We start from the raw sequence: 21199 nt of genomic DNA, 5'->3' as shown, positions 1-21199 counted from the left end.
TGATGTGTGAGTCAATAACCAGATGTGGTTTGAAGCAGCAGCTGGATTACAGCGGGGACCTGGTTTTCTCTAGACAGCTAAGATAAGAGCACAGTCATGGCATCGGAGAGTGATTAAAGCTCAGTGGGACTTTATGCAAATGATGTGAAAGGCAGCCAGAATCTACCTATTCTACAGTGTGCTCCGCATTATGTTATTCCTCTGCGCTCTGCTGATTTGGTAGTATGCCATTCAGACCGACACAGTGACACGACCATCTGAGAGACACCAAAACCTCCCATCCAGTGACATCCTACATGGATGTCACTGGATGGGACAAAGTTTAGGGAAGTGGCTGTGCCCTGCTCTTTATCCAAGGTGGAGAAGTTAAAGTAACAGGATGTAGGCCAAACTAACCACTAGTCCTCATCTCTGAAGGCTCACTTCTTGGAAAACCAGAAAAAAATGTTTGACAACACTTCTGATCAGGCATATATCTCACACTTGTGTGGATCAATGTTAACTTCACCACCTGATAAAGTACAGTAGGTTTTCAGTGGGAAACAACATTTTTTTTAAGCACTGGCTCCCAGCAGATGTTGAGATATTATCTTATTGTAATTTCAATAACCACACCAAATAGGTGAGAAGATCATCCAAATGATACATCAAAGACAGGACTTTCTGTTGATGAGCTACAGAGAAATACCAAAAGTGCAACATCTTTCACATAATAAGGCTGCAGATACAGTGTGGCATATCTCTTAATACTACTGTAACTTGACATTAAACACCTTCATCATCATTCTAAATCAGTCATATAAAAAAGATGATACTCAAACTCATCTTTAAATGTTTTTAATTCAACATAAGCTTGTTAGACACTGTTTAGACATGTAACATTATTGGGAACAGTAAAGGGAAATGAGCAGTGTTTCCATGTGCCTGTGGCGGCATTTTGTGTAATACTTTTTCTTAAAGGATAATTCCGGTTTATTACTTTCCTTGTGTAACCTTACTTTTGTAGGTTTGACCATCATTTCAGTCAGTTATTGTAATTTTGTAATCACCAAAGTAATCGCTGAGATACGGGAACATAGCAGCATCGCTACAACAAAGTCTGACAGATCAAGAAACAAGCTGAGTATCAGATGATCACAGAGTGAACAGTTGTACGTGGTAGAACTAAAGGTGAATGCACCCAGTATGTCAGTAATAATGCTTCATTACACAGGAAAACTATGTGCACAAGATTACAGCAAGTATGATAGGTCAAAGTTGAGCCTGGAAGTTGGTCTGTAGACTGTGACGATGTTCATTTAGAAGTGAATGATTTCTTCTTTTTTCTTCCAAATCAGGGTGTTTGTTTAAAACATGCATAATCGGTTGACTGATTGTGTTTCCTATCTGGACAGACTCATTTTTAGTGATATTACCATTATTCCCAGATCTCAGCATTTTCAAAACTGACAGAAAGAAAGGCCAAAAATAAGACCAAATCTATAATAAATGGGACTTATCCTTTAACACCACAGGAAATAAAACACAAACTGTGCCTTATACAGTCTCATCTAAAACATCAACACTGTTGCAGAGTCCAGAGGAAATATAGGTTTAACAAGAACAGTAACATTTCTAGTTAGTAGTACAGTGAGTATTAATATTCAGTGCATGGATAATACCTGTACACATGTAGTGTAAGCAAAATAAATGTATGAGTCAATGTTCATTAAAGGTCACTATTTGAGATTAAATATCCGTTGTTAGCGGATAAGCCTGTGAAACAGTTCAACAATGCCACATATTTAATCAGGCTACTCAAGCGGAATACACACTCATCCTCTGGTAAAGGTTGGACGAACATCCTCAATAGTGACTATTAGGGTGTTGTGGCTCCAGCAGCATCTCAAATGAAAAAAAGTATACATTTCTGACAAGACATTGAGATTTACATTTAGATGACAGCATCCAAAGGCCAGTTTACATTTTCTTATTTTTTTGAATGATTCAGACAGCAGGATGTTTAAACACGCCTGAATTTCAGTGGAGGAAAAAAAAGGGAAAATACAAAAGATGCACTTTATGCCTCTTCTGTGATAAGATGAGAATCCATGTGTGGTGGAAGGGCTAAGTAGAGATAGAGGTGGAGGATAGTGATATACCATAACCTTCACCATCGCTCGGTTTATTGAAACTCAACCAAGCTATGTTCATAGCTGGATTACTTGCATGGCCTCCACCCACTGTGTCCACACACTGTGAAAAATGTGCACAGTAAACCTGCACAGTAGTTCTTGGTTTTGTCTGCAATGCCAATGTCAACAGTCCATGTTTACAAACTTGCCAATGCTGCTAGGTGACTTTAAATGAAAAATGGTGTATTTACAAGTTAAAAAAAGAGAACAGCTTGTACATAGCGTAATGACAATGCACTTTTATATCATTCAATGTGGTTAAAAGGGTTTGCCTATCAGGTTAAAGACAGAACATGTAATGTTTCAATTAATCTGAGGACATGATAACTATCAAAAACGGAGATGTGAAGTTTCCACCCGCCAGGGATGAAAAGTTGTTTATGTGCATCTTCATATCCTGATCATAAAATATTAATGTGCATTAACTCCAAATATTTTCCAAATATTACCATGAAAACAGAAGGAAAATAAGTGTTGATGGAACAAGGTTTACATGACTTAGTGTCCTGGCTAACGACACAGATGGTATACATCAGTGCCTGTTAACTGTAATACAGACTTATGCTATATTGTAAAACACCATCTTTAATCAGAAATATGTATATTATTGAAAATTAATGTGCATGTAAACATGCTAATTGGTTCCTCTCGTAGGTATCTTCCCTCTGTTTATACACAGCCAATAGCAGTTTGCATGGCTGCAGGGCTTTATTTAATCATTAGTTTAAAGAGTTTTGCTTTTGATGTGTAACTGGGATTTCCAGTTGATGTGAGATGTGTATTACTGTATTAACAACCATGTGTACAAATTTGTTTTATCTAGCTGATAGATTACAGTGAATAATGAAAGAGATATCTGACATTTACAATGCTTGGGCAAGATAATACTTTTCCTCAAATAAATTTGCAATAATTACAGAATTTTGGCAGTGCAAATATAGATTCTTAAATGCAGAGCAATAGCATCTTCTTATAACTTTTGTTTTGCAACTCAGTTTTGCAGCCAGTCACTAACAGAGGGATGGTGAGCTCTTGGAAGCAAATAATTTTTTGCAACAAAACAGGAAAAATGTCATTCTTTTTTTTGAAGAGAGCACAGATTCAATTTTGAGACACAAAAGAAGGTATCGTACATTCACATTGTATGGGATGAAAGAAAGGCTGCCAAAGCTAATAAAGTGATTCTAATGTGCTTTGTGATGCGGTGGAAGTCCCCAGCTTTCTGCTCTAAACAGATGGGATCGCTCCCATATGATCAGATAAAAGATGTGTAACATTCAACAAAGGCTGCCTCTCAAAGGCTTGCTGTCCATGGCTGCTCAAACAGAAGACCTTCGCATAAAATAAATGTGGCAGAGCATATGCAGCAATGATGAGGTTAAATTGAGGCATATCAGTCTCAGCTAAGGCAGAAAAAGGAACAAGATCAAATCACATGGAACTAATCGTGGCGACCTATGCCACTACTGGGAAGATGATGGCGCACAACCCTGAACAATGAAATTGTGCTATCGGCTGACAGTACCTCTAGTAAACAGCATGTCTTCGGTTCTTTATTCCAGAGGCTAAATTATAAGATGTCAGGCTCTGTAACAGTGGCAACACCTTCTCATCATATATTCAAATCCCACAATTTATGGAAAAGGTGATTCAAGGCTAAACTGAGTAGACATCTATAAATACACATAACCTTGTCACATATTTTCCATATCACACTGTCAGTGGGAGCTGCCATACCATAATAATATTCTCTAAACCCTCCCCACTTGTCCTAGGGCCTGCTGCTGCTCCTTCCTTCAGTCTACGGAAGCCCTTGCCTCCAGAGATAACCGCTGCAGAGATCACCCTGTCCCTGCGTCCCCCGTCTCTCTCACAAGGACGTCCCCGAACCCACATTTCTGGGTCATCACTGAGCTCATAGATAGATCCATCTTCCACGCTATGCTCCAAAGACTCCAGGGAGGAGTCCGATGCCTCGTCAACCAGCGCCGTTAATGGCTGCCCAGGCAGTCCTGATGTAGAGCGCAGCCTGTACTGCAGCAGAACACCGCGTCCTTTGCCTCTTCCCTCCCCCTGGTAGGAGCCGGGCTGTTGCAGGGATTCCTGAGAGGAGGTGTCGCTGCGGTCCTCGCCTCCACAGGCAGAGTCTGGGCCATCCCCGACAGAATCCCTCTTCAGCAGTTCAGGAGACAGAGTGCTGGTGGTGGCTACCAGGAAGTCCACGGGCCCACAATGGGCATTTAGAGAGATCATTCCCTTTCCTGTACAGGGCAGGCAGACAATATATTTAATTCAGTCATTCAGAGAGACTGAGGGCTGAGGTCAGGTCATTGTCTGTCAGACGACATTATTATGCAAGTGGCAGTTTGACTTGAACCCAGCCCTGTATGGCATGCTGTATATCATAAACTGTTAACTGTTTTAATTTATTATAATAACACTGCTGTATCAGTAATAATGGTAGCTATAATTTGTGGTGTATTTACATGGTGTTTAATAAACTAACTTGGAATAAGATGGTCATTTAAGTAAGGTTTGTACAAGTGGAAAACTAAGGATCTCATTCACATGGCACAATCAACAAAATGCTGCCAGGCAGTTTTTAAATTACTCTGCAAAAATATAAAATATACAGTATGATTTGTGTGTTGCCTGCCTGATAATATCTGCACTGATTCCAAGAGCCACGAGAAAAATGTGAAGTGTGACCTCAATAATGGGCAGGGCACAGTCATTTTTATCAAGAAAAAAAAGTCTTCACTTTTCTTTTGACCTCTCAAGAGGCTGTTCAATCACAGTCCGTCGCCCCCCTCTGATCCATACCTGTTATTTTGGGGATGCCCTCGAGTTTGGGAACTGGAAGAGTGATAATTAAGCCTTGGGCAGTGCCCACCCATAACAGCCCATGGCAAATTAGGAGACTTGTGACTCGCATGCTCATTTGACCTGCAATAAAGGAAGCAAGAAAACAATGACAGAAAATGTAATTGAGTTTTCTTTGCCACAGATTGTTACAGAATGACAGCTCAAAACTATAACAGTTTTTGAAAGAATGAAAGATAAATCCCTGTTGAAAAAATGATACCTGAACTTTTACAGACTGGACAGTCTATCTTTTAGATAGTGAACTATGAACTCCCATTGATTTTATTATTACCATAGGTTCTTCCAAAACACTGTATTAAATTAACTGTTCAGTCCTAGCATGATGAAAAAAGTAAAAATACTTTTATTGTTGCTTATCAGTGTTAGCTTTGGGTAAGGTTTAAGCTCTGTGATCAATCTGTATTTGACAAGCTCAACACATGCACAGCACAGTCACCTAGGGCTCTGGGTTACATAAGATTATGAAAAATTGGATTTGTCTACTTGCTACTGACCCAGTTGAAAGAAAAACTCTCAAAGTAGGAAACAAGACTCTGTGAACTTAATATTACAAGTTTATGTTTGAGATCTAAGCAGTCTGGAAATATTGAGCTTCAAAGTGTTCACCTTCTACTGTACATAGCCTGATATGCAGGAAAGTTTTATTTCATTGGTAAAATGTCAGACATCCTAAAGGTACTCTAAATACAGACACCATAATCCATAATTTCCTGACGCAAATAAGTAAGGCCCTACTGTATGGTATGCCTGAACAGGTGTTTTCAATAATTTTGGTTCATCCAATCAGTGTTCAGTCTGTGCGTGATTGACATCTTCCTTACATTTTTTGTTACTGTTTTGTTACTATTACTATATGGCAGAGCAATACACAACCTCATGATTCTTTCAAGTGTTCTAGTTTAGTGTCCTACGCAAACACGAAACTCACCCTACTTCAACGAGAAAACAGATCTAATCACCCAGAACAATTAACTGATAACTAATAAGGGTATAATTCAGTGGTTTACACAGAACGTTAAGTACAAAAAAAAAACACATTTTAACTTTGAAGGATAAGGTTTTATCTTGTAAGACATAAAAGAGAGCAATGATTTTTGAAGAAAAAATATCAATGTTAATTTTTTTTAATGCAAACAATTATTATAGTAACTATTGGAGAAATTTCTGATTTAATATACTTGGATGGACCCAGAAAACACTTCAACCACATTCTTTTAGGTTACATATTTAGAAGGTCAGAAAGACTTTCATTGTCAATAACATTTAAAGTTTTGATTTCAAGGTCAATTATTTAATTTGAGTTGCCAATCACTCATAACACTTGCACATTGTCAGTCTGTGACTCATCTATCAAACAAAGCACTTTATGGCTGTCAAAGGCTTGAACTTTAAGACTGACTTATTATTAATAAAGTAGACAGATGTGGATTTGAAGTCACATATTTACATAACATATAACATATTTTGTACTCACAGTTACTATAAGGGGTTGACCTGAGCTTGCATGAACCGTATGCAAACATAGATCTGATGAGATCCAGTAATCAGAATCAGAAGGAGCTTTATTGTCAAGTAGTGTTTTACACATTCAAGGAATTTGCTTTGGTGATAAGGTGCTTCACATAGACAAACATACAGTTTACATAAATATATGTAGAAATATAAATATGGAATAAACAGATGCAAGTTATGTAATAATTATAAAAGAATAGAAAAAAATAATACAACTATTTGCAGAGAAAGAACAATGTGACAGATATTTACATGTGCATTACTCCGGTTTGTGTTATGCAGACGTATTGCAATGGAAGAGAATATTGTGTATATAAATATATAAACAATATATCTAAAATAATATAATATAAATAAATATAACAACAATTAGCTATTAACAACAAATACGTGCAATGTACCAGGTTTGTGCATGATATGAAATGAAGTAAAGATTTAGACATGCAGAGACATTTACATTATTTGAAAGGGGGGGTGTCAGTGGGGGACCCAGGCCATGTTAATGAGGCTAGCTGTAGATGGCAAGAACCTGTTTTTGTGGCAAGGTTTTGGTCCTGATAGACCGCAGTCTCTTGCCAGAGGGTAGTCTGAAACAGTTTGTGTCTGGGATGGGAGGGGTCAGCTGCAATCTTTCCTGCTTGCTTCAGAGTCCTGGATGAGTACAGTTCCTGAAGAGATGGAAGATTGCAGCCAATCACCGTCTCTGCAGAGTGAATGATAAGCTGCAGCCTGCCCTTGTCCCTGTCAGTGGCAGCAGATGGTGATAGAGGAGGTGAGGATGGACTTCTTGGTGAGGGAGGTGATGTTCAGCTCCCACTTGAGGTCCTGCGAGATAATGGTGCCCAGGAAGCGGAAGGAGTCTACAGTGGCGACTGGGGATTCACACAGGATGATGGGAGAGGCTGGGGCTGGGCTCTTTCCTAAGTCCACGACCATCTCCACTGTCTTCAGAACATTGAGCTCCAGACTGTTCTGGTTGCACCAGGTCACCAGATGGTCAATTTCCCACCTGTAGACTGACTCATCCCCAGCAGAGATGAGCCCAATGAGTGTGGTGTCATCTGCACACTTCAGGAGCTTGACGGACTGGTCACTGGAGGTGCAGCTGTTGGTGTACAGGGAGAAGAGAAGAGGGGAAAGAACGCAATCTTGAGTTGAACTGGTGCTGATGGTTCTGGAATCAGAGACTGGTTTTCCCATCTTCACGTGCTGCTTCCTGTCCGTCAGGAAGTCTGTGATCAACCTACAGGTGGAGTCAGGCACGTTCAGCTGAGAAAGCTTGTCCTGCAGCAGGGCCGGGATTGATGGTATTGAAAGCAGAGCTGAAATCTACTAACAGTATCATGGCATAGTTTCCAGGGAAGTCCAGGTGCTGAGCGGAGGAGTCACAGGTGATGGTGTCCGATTATCCCTCAAAGCGGAAGTAGAACTGGTTCAGGTCATTTGCCAGGTGAGAGTCGTCGATGGAGTGGGGGGCCTTTGGGTTTGTAGTTTGTGATCTGTCTGAACCGCCTCCAGACAGAAGTGGCATCGTTTACAGAGAACGGGTCTTTTAGTCTGAGTATAGTTGTTTAGTTTCTTGCACCTCCTTGCTAAAGCTGTGCTTTAACCCTGCTCCTATATGCCTCTTACTTTTCCAACCTTAGCTGTCTGAACTCAGCTGTGAACCAGGGTTGTCATTGTTATAACTCACCTTGGTGCATGGTGGTATACAGCTGTCCTCACAGAAACTGATGTAGGACGTCATAGCATCAATAAACTCATCCAGACTGTTGGTGGCAGTCCCAACATGCCTGAAGATCCTCTACAGCTTCACTGGTCCATTTCTTTGATGTCCTCAGCAAAGGTTTACAGAGTTTAATTTCTGCCTGTATGCAGGAATCAGGTGCACCGTGATGGAATGGTGGAATCCAGCCAGTTGCAGCGCAGAGTCCGGTATGAAGCACAGAAAAGAAGATGAATAACAGTCTCGGTTTGTCCCCACCCGTAGCTGAAATTTGTCCAGTTTGCTGCACAGTGAGCGGAGTCCCCGCTGGCAGAGATGCACGAGTCACCCGGCTCGTTTCCCTCTCTTTGGATGCTTCACAGCCCGAACAGCAAAATGTCCAATAATTCCACTGGTGACATGAGAAAAGTGGGAAATAAATCCACTGGAGTTGTTCCCCTAATGTTCATGAGCTCTTCTCTGGTGAAAGAGCTCCGGGAATCACAGCTGAAAACTGAGTTAACATACAAAAACAAAACAAAGCGCAGCTAACAAAGAGGCAGCTATACGCAACGCCATCTTGGATCAAGTTGGTATTAGTGCTTATTGGGGTTCTCTGATGATATGACAATTCAGGGTGATTTTCTTTATGTAAAGTTAACTTTTTACATCATAAGATAGACCATGATGCAAGAGTCAACATACGTTTTCTGTAGTGAAGTTTTCCATTGCAGAACAAACAATCCATTCCATTGTTTTTGTAGCAAGGCATTAGTGACAGAGAAAGGATAATTGCACACTGTTATTATGCATGCACATCCTTTGTCTCCACTTAACAAAGGAGTGAAAAATGTTGTTTGTTGTGAATTATTTTTGCATTCCATCTGTGGTCCCTCAGCTCTTGGCTGTCATTGTGGCCTAGTTATCTATAAGAACCATTTACCATAATATCCATGGCAACTATAATTGAATTACACCAACACTTGTGTGATCACAACGAAGAGAATGCTCATTTACATGTGTAGCTGTATTTACATGTTTGTTCTGTGTCATGCTCAGATTATGATAATTTGCATGAGTGGCTCAACAGTGTCATTAATTCATTCATTTCACTGTGCAGAGATAAATCATCCCATGTAGGAAGCTGACGCTGTCCATAGAAGAGGAAGTGGAGGCCTTTAGTGTGGAGACCTTGGAGGGTCAGATTAGTGAGTTAGGCACAGGCTAAAACACAGACTTTATCTCAAAACTGCTACCTGCTCACATTGCCTCAGAGTCTATTTGTACTTTGGTTAGAGAGCTTAAGTGAGAGAGTGATAGTCATGAACACCCACTCTTGGGTTACCATGAAATCTGAAGTTAGTCGGAAGATGTGGGTGCCAGGCATTGTCTTTAAGAACAGTGATAAAGAAGGATAATGACAAAGGCACTTGAGATTAAGGAGGTATAGCTTAACCTCAAGCAATCTCGCACCTCCAATTTTTGCAGCATTTCACACACTCTGCAGTCTGCAGTGTGTAGTGGGGTTTATCGTGGGAGCCGGTATTTGCCTTAAAAAGAAGATGTCTCCAAAGATAAACGTTTCCCTGTGATATGTCACTGAGGACTTTATTTTGGAATATTACTTTTTCACCCTAAGGATAGAACTATTAAAGGCATTAGTAGAGAAGAGATCAGCAGTTTCCTCTGCCTCAGAAACTTCTCTGTTGTTTACTGCAACTGGAATTCCCTGTTGAGTATAAATCACATTAAGGGGAAAGGATTAGGGGGTATATCATTACTGCATGTCCTAACATAAGTCAAGGAGAAACATAGGAGAGCAGAGACTCATTGATAGAGAGAAAATATCAGTATTTCATGTGCAGTATCTGGGGTTGTGGAGTGTCAGGGGATCCTCTTCTCTCTTGTGAGCTCAACAAATCACAACTCAAGTCAAAGATCTTCTTCCTTTTGTGGACCCTGAAGACATGAACCGAGCAACTCTTTTTCTTTTCACCCTGTAACTTCCCCCAGGGCCGAGCCTTGAGGCTGCCACCCTTCCTCCAATCTACTGCATATTTCAAAGGGAAGCACTGGAACTGGGTGAAAATGACCTCTAGGTCACCGGTTTTCTCCAGATACCATGGCCATAGGAGTCTGTTCTCCTTAAAGTCTTCCCTTGAAACAAAAAAGAAACTTTAATCTAAAAAAGAAAAGTTTGGTGTCTGGACACATTCCTGTTTTTATTTTTATTTTTTACTCTTTGCTCGTTCTTTCTCCACATACAAGAGAAAACCTTTTATTTTCTCTGATAAGATGAAGTGCTTCTAAAGCTTTGAGTATTGCTCTAAATACATCAATCACAGTCTGGCATGACTCAACAAAAAGGACAAAACGTTCTAAATACAGATGCATTTATACCACTCCACGAAGCTCAAAATTATCTTCACATGTACTGATTGAGTTGATGGCCATGTGATGTGCAGCCTGAACATGTTTGAGGGAATGTAACACTGAGTCACATAACCATTAATGAGTTTTAGGTACACTTCATTGCTATCTAATTTGTTTACCAAAATTCTTCCCTCAAAAAAATGGAAAACACTCACAGTGGTTGATAAATATTTCATCCATCGTGAAAGAAGGCACACAGGAAGTAATGGGCTATCTGTGGCATCCTAAACGGACTGCAGTGAGGAGTGAAACTGGGGGGATTTAAAGCAGAGTGGATGAGATGAAACGAGCACTGAGAGGGAGAAACTGGGACAAAAAGAAAGGAAAATATTTACTCAAAAGGGAGGGAAGTGGGGAGGTACGTGTAGAGAAAAAGAGGTAAAACAGGCATGATACCACAAATGCATGGTCGTTTAAAAAAAAGACAAGAGTGTTTCCATGGGAACCCTTAGTATGAAAATCTTTAAGCCTGCCATTTTACTGCTCCTCAATGACGTTATTTCTTCTTTTTTTTTAGATTAATCCCTATCTCTCACCCCATGGCTCTATTATGGCTTTGCGAAGGCCTGAGATGGATAACTTATTCAGGTCAGTCCCCGGAGTGCAAGACCCAAGGAGCAACTTGGACAAGACAAGAATACCATTTTGGGGAGGAGAGCACCATCTGTATTAAATTAGTGCCCTCTCATTGTCCTAATATAATAGAGAAGTAATGTGACCAGTACATATAAAATGGAATGCTGTGGTACACTTTTGAAATAATACATTGTCACAAAGAAACACAATTTTATGTTTTATACACAAAATATGTGTTTCAGGATAGAGGTTGACCTCTATATATGGAGGTCAAAACCAAGTGTGATGTGTTTGTACCAGTGTTCAGCAGCGTTGAGCGTGTTGAGATGTTGATTTCCTGCAGAAGCTCCAGTGTTTCAGTATGAAAGAGTCGAATGGAGGAACCCTCGGAGAATGCCATCCACACCCCTCCACCGGCACATGCCATATGTGCGACGCTGACCATTGGGTCTGGATGGACTTCAAACTTCTGTAAATAAAACAATCATACTGTTGTAAATAAGGGCAACATGGGAAGAAAATGATCACCCACATCATCAAAAAATTATATTATTTCCATGCTGGAAATTGAATAATTTCCCAAATTGAAAGGTTTGGAATTAAAAACAGACATTTCTGGGAGATTTTTTGCCATCTAATCTTTGGACTTCTGCTGTGGTAGCCTCAGTGCAATTTCTTTCCCAAAAAAGATTTACCATTCTATTAGGAGTTTAGCAACATCATAACTATAATACTTTCTTCACTCATTAACAACACGTTATTTTTCCAAACTACAGATGCCACAAACAAAAGGAATGATAGAACAGTAGAAATAAAGAACAGTGGAAGAGGAGAAAAGAGTTATTTCTCTGACTGACTTGATATAAATGTATCATAAACATAAAAATCATGGCAACAAATGACTTTGCTGACTGTATCGACTTTGATAACATATCTTGTGCCAATTATTGTGACAGTCATTTCAAAGCTGATTTACTGGAGTGTTTATTTCTTTTAAAACATTACAAAATAGCTGGCATTATGAGGTCAGTCGAGGCCCCCTGAATCATTCATTTGTTGCTCACCACTTGCGTTTCTGTAAATAAAGTCTAGCTGTGCCTCCTAATTCTGTAATTTACAGAGTTCCTGACACACGGGGCATATTTTTGCATCATTCCCCTAGCTTCTATCTTTTTAAGAACACAATGGAAAAAGAGAGTTTCAGGCACACAGTCTTAATGAGTAGCTTGAAATAAATGCAATGAGCCTTATCATGGCAACACATGCAGCCCCTGCAGTCCAAGGCGTGACAAGGGTTGGTTTGGGCATCATCTTGGAACTCATATCACTGTCAATGCATGAGTTGCATGAGGCTGGGCAATTAGTCAGTGAGAGCGAGTAAAAGAAGATTGCACCCCCACCCCAACTCTAGTGCACCGGCGGACAGGGATTACCACCTGTTTATGTGCCCTTGCCAGTGGGTCCTCTTTTGTTTGAAATTAGGGAAAAGGAAGGAAGACTTTGATGTATTTTTTCTTTTAATTGACTCCTCAGAAGTGGGTGTCTGCACCGCCTGGGAAAGACTATGCAATACATCTCTTTGTTTTTCAAGTGCAGCCATCAAAAAATTTGATATTCATAATAAAAAGGCACATTTCACCTTCAATAACCCGTTGCAATTGAAATGGGTTGACAAGTTTGAAAAGAAAAGCACAGCCCTTCTGTACTGTACATGCTGCATAATCATTGCATTAATCATTATCAAGCATGGTGGCTTTAAAAGGGACTTCCAGCTAATCAATGGCTGACATGCTGTAATTGTTGGATGCCATCTTGCTAACCATATGTTCGAAAACACCTGGAAGGGATTCTGGGAAACTAAATGTACACAATAGCTTTACAGAGGGATCTCAAAAAGTGCCTGAAAATGTGTTTAAATCATTGATTTAACATTTGTAAACAAAGAACAAAACAGTGTTTTTACATAGATATCACATTCACATTTAACCAAATATTGCAAATTAGAATTCTCCAAATATTTTATCATGGATATCGACCAAACATGTTAAACGCCAATCACACTGTGTCAGATACAGGATAAGCACAAGCCGCAACTTTTGCCCCCAACCAACAACCTGGTATTAGTCTGCTGAATCCAGCGTTGCTTACAGAGATGAGGTGGTCAGTGAAGCTTGACAGTAGTAATGTGCCCTTTCCACTCAACTCGGCAGTGTCACGCTAACAGAAACATCCCTCCTTTAGTCCTCCACTAGCAGTGGGAAATAACAGCAGAGCTAAAGCCACAAAAACTACAGCTGGTCTGAACAGCTCATTATTCCTTTATTACGCCGGGTGAAAAGGTGTCCTTTGCTGAGCAATAAGTCCACATCTCCACCCTGAGCTATGGTGAGGGAGTCGAGTGGACATGTGAGTGATAGGTAGAAACAGAAATAGTAATAGGAACAAGGCCTACCAGTCTGTACTGATCAAAGCCTGTATGCCCATGCATGTCTTTCTTTGTTAAGGTTTGATACATGGGAGCGACTCAGACCTGTTTAAAGTGCTGAATTTTGTGAAGCTCTTAAATAATGCAGATATGGCCCTTGGAAGCTCACAAACAAAGCTGAAAAGTTTCTGAAATCAATCATAACCAATGTTCGTAGGTTTGAACAAAATGACATTCGTGTCAAAATCAAACAAACAATGCAATGCATTATCATCAGATTCTCAGTCCCTACTGTGTGACCATCTCCAAAATAAAATATCATTGATTGGTTAACATTTTCCTCATTTTCTCCACAAGTAAGTTGTTTCAAATTCCCATTTTGTGCCATGATTCCTGCTGCTACCAAATCTCTTTAGTTGGCCTGATGAGAATGTAAATAGGGTATAACATTTTGCAATTTTACAGATATATTTTTTTGATAGGAGTGAATCAGTTTAAAGTGATTTTCAAACATTTTTCAAAAAAGTGGTGTCCACTTGAACAAGGACACTTTTGTCCACAGGTTACTGTAAACAAGCCCCCGAACATGTCTGTAGTAATTTTAAGTGAAAACAATTTTTATTTTTTTTTTTAAGTAAGAGCTGGTGATCACGCTTTTTGGATTGCGAGAGATGGTTTTTGTTGCAGTACTTCAGATGGCCAAATGGGACGGACTGACTTCCCACACCATATCAAGCTCTCTTAATACATCTGTGGGCCAAATCACTGGTAAGGGGAAGAGGGAATTTAAGCTGGTCTCAACAGTGACTGGACTTCTTACATGATGATGGTGCTAGATGAAAAGACCAAAAAAATGTTGCGCAATACATTGGTTTATGACGAAATACCTGCAAAACTAATGACATTCCCGTCAGATTCAGCAGTACTTTACTGTGTTTAGTGCTAATGAGCCAATGTTAGCATACTGACAGGCTAAACTGAGATGATAACCATGGTAAACATTATACCAGCTAAACATCACCATGTTCGCATTGTCATTGTGCAAAATGCTAATGTCAGTATGCTGACATGCTCAAAACACCACTGAGCCTACGAAAAGTCTTAAAAAACTGCTAATGTGATTGTAAACACTCAGGCTTGTTTCCAAGTCATTTCCTTTGTTTAAACCTCTGTGGTAATATCTAACAGTCAAAACTGTCAAAGGTATAATTTTTTGGCGTTGTGAGCTTGTTAAAAGCTAAAAGAACAGCTTATAAATACTCACATTCTTTTAGCCATATTTGTCTCTCGCTTTCCTCACAGCCATTCTGTTGCTGAGATTTTGTCAGCACTATAATTTTTATGTATTCCCACTGGGGTGGTGTGTACATAATCAAATAGTACAAAGCTGAGACTACACACATTTTTAAGTGGTGATGATCCTCTGGGTTTCTGTTGCAGGCGATTTCTGACCACTTTGTAAGTATTCAGCCATGTTTACCCAAAACAGACTGAAAAGGTTATATTAAAAAAAAAAAAAACCTGTGTCATCAAGGCATTGGCTGTGAAGATTTAAAAAGTGAGCAGTAGGGTGCAAGGATCAGCGCCATCAAATGAGACAGGCTATGATGTCCAGAAAAGTCATGGATAAATGCAGCAAATCCGACAAAGTGTTGAACATCCGCAGGGGAAAACACTGGAAAAAAATCAAGTGAATATGAGTCTGTGGCCCTCTAGCCTTGCTCAAAGTCAAATCTCCTACTACAGGCACCAGGTACTGCTTCTCCAGATCCTGGATACGCACACCACAGCTCCTGCGAAGTCAGCCCTCTTGAGTCCAAATTAGTCAGAAAGACAAGGTTAGCGAAGAAGTAACCAGAGCTGACCTGTTAAGCTCTGTGGGAGATACAGTGAACCAGAACTGTGCCTCCACAGCGTGGTCATTCAGCTGATTAAGCTCATGTCTCTGGAGGGCTAAGGAAAAGAGGTGAAGGAATAAAAGGAGACATCCCTAGCTCAGCTCACTTCTGATTATGAGGATCTTGAGGCAGACTCAAGCAGCTGACTCTGTCCAGATTTGTCAGCTGCTTCTTCGAATGTGTTGAAACTTTTAAGAGAATAAAATGTCAATTTATGTACAGTACATCTTTAACTTTATATTTTACATGATTTTGTTTATTGTTTTAGTTCTTCTGGTTGTTAAAATTCAGCATCATATTTTTGTATGTCAACAACTTTTATTTATCCAGGGAAGGTTTCCTTAGCAGACATGCTCCTTTTCAAGAAAAAACCTTCAACCCATTTACACAGTTACGCAAACTCACATCTGGGAACTATTAAATGCTAATGGTTTGGAGTTCGGTATCTGAATACCAAATTAACATTACCCAAAAGAGTTTGTTTTCTGTCATACATTATTGTCTAGCACAGCCGGAGAAGTTGCCACCCTATACACCTCAAATGACACACCGTACAGATTAACACCTTGGAGAATGACCACAGAAAAATGGAAAGCATGACAAGAGACATGAGACAACACCGAGTATGATTTTCTGGAGATAATGGTGTGCTTTCCTATGCCATAACTCAAGAGTGCTACAGCAAAATAAAGCTTAAGTGTGTGTTAGAGTTCCAACAAACATTGTATGAATCTACAAACGGTTTGATTCGTTGTCCATGCAGCAGCTCCAGGCAATAAATCTTGATGACATCACAGATTAGAATGCTGGCTGTGTGCATAAATCTTTTCAGAAAATGAAAGGAGGGGAAATTTTCCTCAAATGCTGCAAAAAACAACAAAACAAATAAATAAAAAAACACCTTGTCTAGCAGTTTCACTTATGAACCCATCCATTCGGGTCTTCAAACCATGCTTTAGTGAAGACTGAGAATATTTATCAGTTGGTGAGATGGAAGGAGTTTACTTTTCAACTAGGGATTGAAGAAACATTAATTTCCTTGAAGCTCATTCCTTAAGACAATCCTTTCAAATTAGGCTGTTTGAGTTACAGTACTATAACTTGATCGTTTGTTACACAACTGGAAAACAGACGTGGGAGAGAAGCTTGCCTGTGAAACTCTGGTAGCTGGGGCTTGACTCATGGGGCCCGGTTGGGCACTGCCTGAAAGAACTACCACTCACAGGCATATTAGTTGGGTGCACTGTCAACCAGGCGGGAGGCAAAGGCAGGGACCTAGTTGTGCTGGCTCCCGGCATTGCAGACTGGTTATAGGGAGCATAGGGTGATTGAAAAGTGTACTTGGACTTAATGACGGATTCTGTCATATTATCAGATCCACAGCCGTGTGTCTTGGACACTCGTGTGAGGTGCAGAGCTGGATCAGGTGGCAAGGGAAACCTGGTAAACCCAAATGTGTAGTAAGGGTGAATGTAGCTGAAGGCTCTAGAGATTGTTGGGCTGTCTTGGTTGGCACACCTCTTCAATTATGTGTGAAGGTCAGGGACAGTGCCTGCAGAATAGCAGACTGGGGTGGCGGTTTCCGATTTTAACCAGCCCAGGGTTAATGGGGTGCCATGGGAGTTTGCCCATCCAGTCTACATGTGTTTTCTGGACTTCGAGAAGGGTTATTACTGTGCCCCCCTGGGAGTCCTGTGGGGAGCACAGCAGGAGTATGGGGTACCTGAGCCGCTACTACGAGCTATTCGGTCCATATATAACCAGAGTGAGAGCTGGAAGTCAAACACGTTTTCAGTGGGTGTTCGGCTCCATCACGATTGTGATTGATGTCCCTGTTTTAACTTTCATGAATGCGATCTCAAAGTGCAGCAGGGGTGAGGAGAGTATCCAGTTTGGGGACCTAAGAATTGCTTCTCTGCTTTTTGCAGATGATGTGTTTCTGTTGGCTTCATCAGACTGTGACATTCATTCACCGGGTGTTTTGCAGTCTGGTGTGAAGTAGACAAGATGAGAGTCTGCATTTTGAAAGGCTGAGGCCACGGTTCTCTGCCGGAAAATGGTGAGTTGCTCCCTACAGATTGGGAGTGAGTTCAATTATCTCTGAGTCTTGTTTGCAAGTGGGGTTAAAATGGACAGTGAGGACTGGTGTGGCATCAGCAGTAAGGCGGGTACTGTCTTAGACCATTGTAATGAAGAGTGAGCTGAGCCAGAAGGCATAGCTTTCGATTTACCAGTGGATCTACATTCCATACCTCACCTATGGTTGTGAGCTTTGGGTGATGACCAAAAGAATGTGATCGCAGGCACAAGCGGCTAAAATGAATTGCCTCTATAGGGGGGCTGGGCTCACCCTTAGATATAGGGTAAGGAGCTCAAACATCTCGGGGAAGCTCAGAGTAAAGCCCCTGCTCCTTCACATCGAAAGAAATATTTTTTCTTTCGCCTGATATTGTCACACTTTGTTCCTCATTCCCTCTCTTCAACCACACTGTTGTTTCATACCCGGCCCTCTGCATTGCTCTCTGTCCCTTTCTCTGGCTCCCCAGCTGTGCCGTCCCTCTCCTTATCATCTGCAACACCCAACTACACACCTGTTCTCACCTGCCTCATCAGCCTTGGAGTTTTCTGGCCTACTTCGCCCACTCCACATCTGCAACTAATTCTCTCCCTATATACATCAATAGAAAATTAACAGAAAACACATGTCCCATAATCTAATATATATGGACAAAATATGCAAACATTAAATAAACATAGAAAATAGAAAAGAAAAAAGTTTGTTAAGGGAAGCACCAAAATACTTATGATGGCAGGATCATCAAAAAAAATTATCATACAGTATATATTTAGATAAGATGTCCAGTACAAGTGAAAATATTTTTTCTCTATCAGCCTTCAGGACAAGGATGCTAAAAAGGGTGATCATATACCATTACAATAATACAATGAGCCTATATTAACGTAAATGACGTTAATGTTGACGTGATGTTTAGAAATACATGTTTTTCTGTGATGAAAATTCATTGCCTGATTATTTTGTTTAGTAACGTAAATAAATTATTTAGTTACTTACCTGAGTGGTGAGGCTGGAGATGTCCACGACTGTGACAGTGTTCCCGCAGCTTGCCCACACTGAGTCATCTAACACCAACAATGTCCGCACAGGTTCTGAGCCCAGGGTTACACATCTGCAGGAGTCAGGGTCCCAGAGGTCATCTGAAGAGGAAAAAAATGTGAAGAAAAAGCAAATACACTGCTCCGAACTACAACCAAGATGCACAAGGGTATAAAGAAGAAACTCTCAAATCACTGACTAGTATCAATGTTAGCCTACAGTTATATTAACTAACTCTTAAAACACAAACCATTTAAAACACTGTCACATTGAGCAAGGCAATTAAATTAAATTCATCCCACTTGTACCACAGCAAGATAGCTTGGTGTTTACTTAAAAAAATACTCTTAAAGCTGTTTACCGTTGTTGAGCAATTACTAAAGCATCAGTGGAGAGGGCTCACAGTGGAGGCTTGTTTTCTTTCATTCTAATATAAAAACACCATGTGAGAGAATATGAAGGTTGACTAAATAAACTTGGACCCCCATTTGAACTGCCACACATTGTGCAGCACAATGTTTACACTCTTGCTACACACAACAAATGGTGTACATTTTATTCCACTTCCCAACTTCTTTATAATCAGTTTTTTCTCCTAACTCTCTCTCTCTTTCTCTCGCTGTCTTGCGCTCTCTTTTTGCTTCATCATTGTGAAAATGAAGCAAACCTTTTTTTTAAAGCTTTAATCACGGTGCACCCATTGCAGCTACCACAGAAGCACATTATAAAGTGAATTACATAAGCATTTCCTTTGCTATGTGTTAATGAAGCAAAATTAGAGAAGGGAGTGCACCCAGCCATTTAATTAACATTTTGAGTTGTTTATTTCTGCCTTTCATAGCAGAATAGCTTTACAATGCCTTCTGACTTCCACAGGTTAATTGCTTGGCATGTAATAAAGGTCATTTTTCCACCTTTTCAAAATTCACTCTTGTAAATGTCCCTCCAGCCCCTTGCACTAAGCAAAGTCACACCAAAGCTTCTCCCTCTTTGACACATGGGGGGCCTGGCTTGCCGTACTGAACCAAATTTCCTTCCTTCATCTTGTAAAATATTTTCATTGTAAGCTGACATGATGTGCATATCTCAGTGAGAAAAGCTGGAGCACATTATTCACTAAGCAACAATGTGTTGCGTGAATTCATACACCTTTTGATAAAAGTCTCAACTGAATTCTTGGCATTTCCTGGCTGCTGCAGACTTGGTTTTAGAGAGTAGTAAGCTTGTCAAGGGCACATATCGTTCACAGATGTGCTGAATCCACCAACATTCGCCGGCACCCTCAAGAGTTTTTCTCTTGTCCTTTTTATATATATATACACATACATACACACACACACACACACACACACACACACACACACACACACACACACACAAACATGAATAGTAATATTTAATCAGCAAGCAGCAGCTTGGTGTAATTAATCATCCTTTCTGCTTGGGAGTAGAGAGGAGCACAGGAGGAAGGCCGACACATTGACATACTGCGGCCAGGTAAGAAGAACCTGGTGATAGAGCTATTGTGCTCCCGCTGGCTGTGAAGACTGCAAACCACTGCTGAGATGGTGTTAAGCCCTCCTGGCCTTGTGCAATGCCTGACTAAACATGGCATGCTATCTACCACATGGTGAAGTGTTATTTTCATACTTACAGTGGGTGTGAAAATCAATAGGAATGTTAAGTATAGAATAAATTGGAAGTGATTCTAAAGCAATCTGTTGAAAGGCAGTCTAAAATTAATATCATTTTACAAATACAAATGGGAATACACATGGATGAAACACTTAAGAGTTGAACAGAATTGTTGTTTGCTAAAGAGCTGTTTTATACATTTATAATGCATGGAAACAGTAAAAACTTTATACTTAACTGTAGGAAAAAATATTTTGTTGATTAACAATGCATATCACATCTTATTTAGAGACAACAGTGGTTGACATGCACATAGCTATCTACAAAAGCAAAAGGGATATGAAACATCACATAATATCATATCAGTAAAAAACGAACAAGAGTAATAGAAATGTAATTTATTGTCATAAGAATTCACCCTGTTTGCCTAATTGTGATTGTACTGCCTTGGTAGAGACTAACATATAGTAAATGCTTGAATTCAATGACCAGCCTCATTTACTGTTACTATATCTTCAAAACATGCAAGTTTATAAGAATAGTATTTAGAAAATGTAGCTATTTAAAAAAAAAAAATATATATATATATATATATATACAGTATATATATATATATATATATATATATATATATATATATATATATATATATATATATATTTTTTAAAACTCACACACACGCTTACCGTTTTATTTATTTATTTAAATTATATATATATATATATATATATATATATATATATATATTTATTTTTTTAACAGACACACACACACACACACACACAGGCTGTTTTGTTTATTTTATTTGTAATATATTTTTTTTTAACAAACACACACACA

The 21199-nt window shown here is 39.8% G+C and overlaps 1 protein-coding gene across 1 annotated transcript in view; it reads right to left on the bottom strand.

Annotated features, from left to right (window-relative positions):
* Positions 1-821: 821 nt before the first annotated feature.
* arhgef10la (Rho guanine nucleotide exchange factor (GEF) 10-like a) overlaps positions 822-21199 on the bottom strand; it is a 47894-nt gene continuing 27516 nt past the window's right edge. Inside the window, exons 6-9 of the mRNA XM_046075083.1 lie at positions 18683-18825; positions 11584-11755; positions 4998-5120; positions 822-4435 (exon numbers count right to left, since the gene is read on the bottom strand). Of these exons, the coding sequence (XP_045931039.1) occupies positions 3885-4435; positions 4998-5120; positions 11584-11755; positions 18683-18825 (989 nt within the window). The 3' untranslated portion in view covers positions 822-3884. The remainder of the gene's footprint in view (positions 4436-4997; positions 5121-11583; positions 11756-18682; positions 18826-21199) is intronic.

Source organism: Micropterus dolomieu, linkage group LG18, assembly GCF_021292245.1.
Source record: "Micropterus dolomieu isolate WLL.071019.BEF.003 ecotype Adirondacks linkage group LG18, ASM2129224v1, whole genome shotgun sequence".
Classification (NCBI taxonomy): domain Eukaryota; kingdom Metazoa; phylum Chordata; class Actinopteri; order Centrarchiformes; family Centrarchidae; genus Micropterus; species Micropterus dolomieu.
Note: the sequence above shows the minus strand (reverse complement) of the source record. Positions and strands in the feature narration are given on the sequence as shown.